Source organism: Musca vetustissima, unplaced genomic scaffold, assembly GCF_032173495.1.
Source record: "Musca vetustissima isolate MV318-11 ecotype Yass unplaced genomic scaffold, APGP_CSIRO_Mvet_v1 utg339936, whole genome shotgun sequence".
In the NCBI taxonomy this organism is placed as follows: domain Eukaryota; kingdom Metazoa; phylum Arthropoda; class Insecta; order Diptera; family Muscidae; genus Musca; species Musca vetustissima.
This window is the reverse complement of record NW_026878000.1, coordinates 9,144-14,086: the sequence shown is the minus strand read 5'-3', so window position 1 is coordinate 14,086 and position 4,943 is coordinate 9,144. Positions and strand designations below refer to the sequence as shown.

Here is a 4,943-nt window from a genome sequence, read left to right as displayed (position 1 = left end):
TTTTCTTTGTCCCCATTCTAAGCCGTATTTAATTATTTTTTTTTTTGTTCTTAAGTCAATGATTTGTTTATCTCCATTCTCATTCACATTTAATAAAAAGAGTAAGCAACAACAATTTCCAATATGTGTTATCAATTTTGAAATAAATTTTGAAATATTCTCTGTGCCAAGCTAAGGTCATCTAATATTAATTCTGAGAATCCTCTTACTCCGCCCCCTGTATTAAAGAACTACTTTGTATTTCATCGGAGAACTAATCACAAAGACTAAAGCCGAGAGAAAATGAGAACGCACCACACATAAAAAAATGAGAATCAATTCTCAGCTCTTATCAGCTAATACTCCTCGTCCGGCTCAATATTACAATTTAAGACCAACATAGATTGACAATAAAAAATTCATGTTTATTAAATATTCTATTTCAGAAGCATGAAGTGGTCTCTGCTCTTATTATTGGGCTTGGTGGCCTGCCTTGGCCATGTCCGTGCCGAAGTTGAAGAGTTGGATACGGAGGATTTATTAGAGGAATTGCTCAATTTGGAATTGGACGAAAGTGAAGAGGAATTATTGAGGCAATTGGAAGAGAAGAATTTGGTGAGTTGTGCAATTTAAAAAAAAATGAAACAGTTAATTAATTTTTCCAAAAAATCTTTTTCTCTATCTTCCCCACAGAACAAAGATGTTGAACGTGAAAATGAAATTGCTTCCAAATTGGCAGCTGATACCAACAACATTTTGAATCCTGTCATTGAAAGTATGTATTATTAAAAAAACTATTTGTCTTAATCTGAATTTATTTAACAATCCGATAATTTGTTTGCAGTCGATCCCTGTGAAAAAATGCACTGTGGTGCTGGTCGTGTTTGCCATTTGGAGGGTGTTACAGCCAAGTGTATCTGCATCCCCGAATGCCCTGAAGAAATTGATGCTCGCCGTCGCGTCTGCACCAACAAAAACGAAACCTGGCCCTCGGATTGCTCCGTCTATCAGCAACGTTGTTTGTGTGACACCAAAGATCCCGGCTGTTTGAATCCCGAAAATACTCACTTGCACATTGACTACTACGGCGAATGCCACGAATTGAAAGAATGTACCGAAGAAGAAATGAAAGATTTCCCCAGGCGTGTACGTGATTGGCTGTTCAACGTTATGCGTGATTTGGCCGAACGTGATGAACTTACCGAACATTATATGCAAATGGAATTGGAAGCTGAAACGAATATGACTCGCCGTTGGGCCAATGCTGCCGTATGGAAATGGTGCGATTTGGATGGTGACACTGATCGTTCAGTATCCCGTCATGAACTTTTCCCCATTCGTGCTCCACTCATGAGTTTGGAACACTGCATTGCCCCCTTCTTGGAGTCGTGTGATCCCAACAAAGATCATCGTATCACCTTGGTGGAATGGGGAGCATGTCTTGGCTTGGATCCCGTAAGTTTATCAATGTGAAATGAATTATTTTCGATTTTTTGTATAATCAACACATTTTTTTGGTTTTTGTTTCATCCTCTCTCTCTCTCTTCATCCATGAATTTTCTTATCACAGTCTGACCTCAATGAACGTTGTGATGATATTCAAAAAACTGTGCCTCATTTATTGGGTTAAGTGTTGTGGCATCAGGCGGCGACAACGGAAGTTGTACAATCACAACAACAATTACTACTGATACTTCGTTGGACCAGTGTATTCTAAAAAAATTAAAAAACAACTAATCGATGAGATTTGTGAACATACACACATATCTGTATACAAAAACAGTGTTCAATGCCAAATATTTTGTAATACTTATTTCAAATAAAATATAATTATCTGTAGATTTTTTTTGTATAACTAATATATTTAAATTTGTTTTTTTTTAATCACAATTTTTAAATTAATTATAATTTTTATAATTATATATTTTTTTTAATATTAATCGAGCTCATGATTTGGGGCGGAAAATTCTCTATGGGAAGATGTATTTATGGTAAATATTTTAGACGAATCTGACACTTCTTTGAAATCTATACTTTATACGAAATTAATTTGTGTTCATAGATGTATGAAGAAGATTCGGGTAAAAGTGAAAAAGAACGATGAAGGCATGCGAAATAAATAAATATCGATTTCTCACTTATTTAAAATTTTTGTAGAATATTTCTAGGTCAAAAATTTTCGTCTTGTGGTATTTAGTTTGCGGTTCAAGAAAAGGAACCAAAATACGTACAAGGACTCGGATTAGAAGGAGAATATTTTTTACAAAAATATCCGTCATTTGATTCGGCTGAAGACATGTCATCTAAAAAATAACCTGCAATAGCAGCAAACATATATTGAAACCAGTAAGGAAAGTAGTAAAGTCGGACAGGGTCGAATATATGATACCCTTCACCACTTTTTTGAAGGATCGCGAAAAAGGAAATTGGAATTCATTTGGTCAGATATAGAGTTGCTTCCTACAATGGGACAAAATTATGTAAATCAATTTAAAGCAAATACGAAATATATATATATAAATCCGACGAAACTATACTATACTAAACTATACTATACTCTAAAACTGAACCGATTTTCAGGAAACCTAACACACATTAATTCCCAGTTTATTATTTCACTATATACTTGTGTGCCTTTTTATTTAATTTCGATATTTTATTTCCCCACATTCTTAAAGTGGTCTATTATTTTATGATATGCTCCTCCTCCTTTATTTTGCCCTTCAAATCATGCACATGAAAGAAAAAATAATAGCGAAAAATTTCGCACAAAATGTCATCACCTTCTCCCACTACTTGTAATCCAGAATAACTAATTTTTCACCAAAGCAAAAGATCCTGTTGAAAAACATGTAAATTTGAATTTACTATTCAAAAATATGTCGACCAGTGCATTTACTTTGTTTCAATTATTTTGAATTTATCTAAATATTTTTGATTCATCACATGTGCTTTGAGGTTTAGTTTTTCTGTATTACAATATTGAGCTGATTGTAATTATATTTTTCATTCGTTTTTCAAATCATTGAAGTGACAAGTTCAAGAAATAAAAAACAAGATATTCCATTTCAATTTTGTGTGTTTTTTTTATTTGTCTAATTGTTCCAGAAGTTTAACTGAATTATAATATAAAATCTAATAGGTTATGGGCCCAGATAACGCCCTATAAATAAAATTGTGAATATGGACAAGATGAAAAGAAACATAGATCCGTTTAACGGTGCAAAATATTCAATTTGGAAATTCCGTGTTAGATCAATTCTTGCCGAAAATGATGTGCTTAAAGTTATTGATGAAGAAGTGCCAACGGAAATTTCTGAAAATTGGATAAAAAGCGAAAGGAATGCCAAGGGTATTATAATCGAGTATCTGAGCGATTCGTTCTTAGGATTTGCAAATAATGACTGCAGTGCCAAACAAATTTTCGCAAATTTGGATGCCATTTATGAAAGAAAGAGCATTGCATCACAACTGGCCTTAAGAAAGAGGTTGCTATCATTAAAATTGGAAGGAGAAACATCATTATTAAATCATTTTCATGTGTATGACGATTTAATATCTGAGTTGGTAGCGGCTGGAGCAAATATCGGAGAAATGGATAAAGTCTCACATTTATTGCTGACACTCCCAACATCTTATGATGGTGTAATTACGGCAATCGAAACACTATCTGAAGACAATTTGACGTTGGCATTTGTGAAGACACGTTTACTTGATCATGAAATTAAAATCAAGAATGACGGAAAAGACACCAGTATGAAAGTACTACAAGCAATAAAATACCGTCGGCGCCCATTCAATAAACCAATATCACATGACTTCAAGCATAAAAAAAGGTTGAAGACCACGAAACATTTTGACCCGTCCATAAAGTGTCATTATTGTCATAAAAATGGCCATGTGAAGAAGAATTGTTTCCTGTTCATGAAAACATTGGATACGAAAAACCATGGAGATGTAAAAACAGTTCATGCAGCAGTTCAATCCGAGAAAGGATTTGCTTTCATGATTTGTCGGGAAGCTTATGTAAGCAGAGAAGATGGAATTTCTTTTTTGTTAGACTCTGGAGCTTCGGATCACATTATTAATGATGAAAACTTATTTTTTGATTACGTCAACCTTGAATCGCCAATTAAAATAGCAGTTGCAAAATGTGGTGAATATATTCATGCTACAAAACAAGGAAAAGTTAAACTATGGAGTAGAAACCAATACCAGATTACACTTGAGAATGTTTTGTTTTGTCAAGAAGTTCCACAGAATTTGCTCTCAATAAGAAAGATGCAAGATGCTGGATTGTCTATTGAGTTTAACTCCGAAGGTGTCATTGTACGAAACAAAAGCCATGTAATCATTCAAGGTAAATGTAAAAATAATGTTCCGATAATTTGTTTTAAATCATATAAAAGCTTGTATGCAGCAAGTGCTGCGAAATGCAATAGTTATCAATTGTGGCATGAGAGATTAGGACACATTAGTAAGAGTAAATTTATGGAGATAAAGAGTAAGGAAATGTTTTGTGATAGTCAACTTCTAGACAATGTGCGTCCCAATGAAGAGTTATGCGAAGCTTGCATAAATGGAAAACAATCCCGATTAAGTTTTGGTAAATTTAAAGACAAGGGACACATAAGGAGGCCATTGTTTGTAATACATTCCGATGTCTGTGGACCGATAACTCCGCCCACAATTGATGAGAAAAATTATTACGTGATCTTTGTCGATGAATTCACTCACTACTGTGTGACCTACTTAATTACCTTTAAATCAGAAGTTTTTTCTGTATTTAAGGATTTTGTTGCTAAAAGTGAGGCTCTATTTAACTTGAAAGTTGTTAACTTGTATATTGACAATGGACGGGAGTATTTATCAAATGAAATGAGGGATTACTGTATAAATAAAGGCATAAGTTATCACTTGACTGTGCCATATACCCCACAATTGAATGGCGTTTCTGAACGAAT

General features: G+C 33.9%; 1 protein-coding gene across 1 annotated transcript; it reads left to right on the top strand.

Moving 5' to 3' along the window:
- The first annotated feature begins 395 nt into the window (after window positions 1-395).
- LOC133322775 (SPARC-like) lies at window positions 396-1,664 on the top strand. Its single transcript, XM_061531738.1, has 4 exons — window positions 396-594; window positions 673-754; window positions 824-1,434; window positions 1,550-1,664. Exons 1-4 carry the CDS (start codon window positions 430-432, stop codon window positions 1,607-1,609), a joined length of 918 nt encoding a protein of 305 aa, XP_061387722.1. The 5' UTR covers window positions 396-429; the 3' UTR covers window positions 1,610-1,664.
- The last annotated feature ends 3,279 nt before the right edge of the window (window positions 1,665-4,943 follow it).

Excerpts from the sequence above, each read along its gene's own strand:
- LOC133322775 (XM_061531738.1), top strand. The coding sequence starts at position 430 with ATGAAGTGGTCTCTGCTCTTATTATTGGGCTTGGTGGCCTGCCTTGGC. Across the intron at positions 595-672 it reads AATTGGAAGAGAAGAATTTG|AACAAAGATGTTGAACGTGA; the intron begins GTGAGTTGTGCA and ends TCTTCCCCACAG. Across the intron at positions 1,435-1,549 it reads CATGTCTTGGCTTGGATCCC|TCTGACCTCAATGAACGTTG; the intron begins GTAAGTTTATCA and ends TTCTTATCACAG.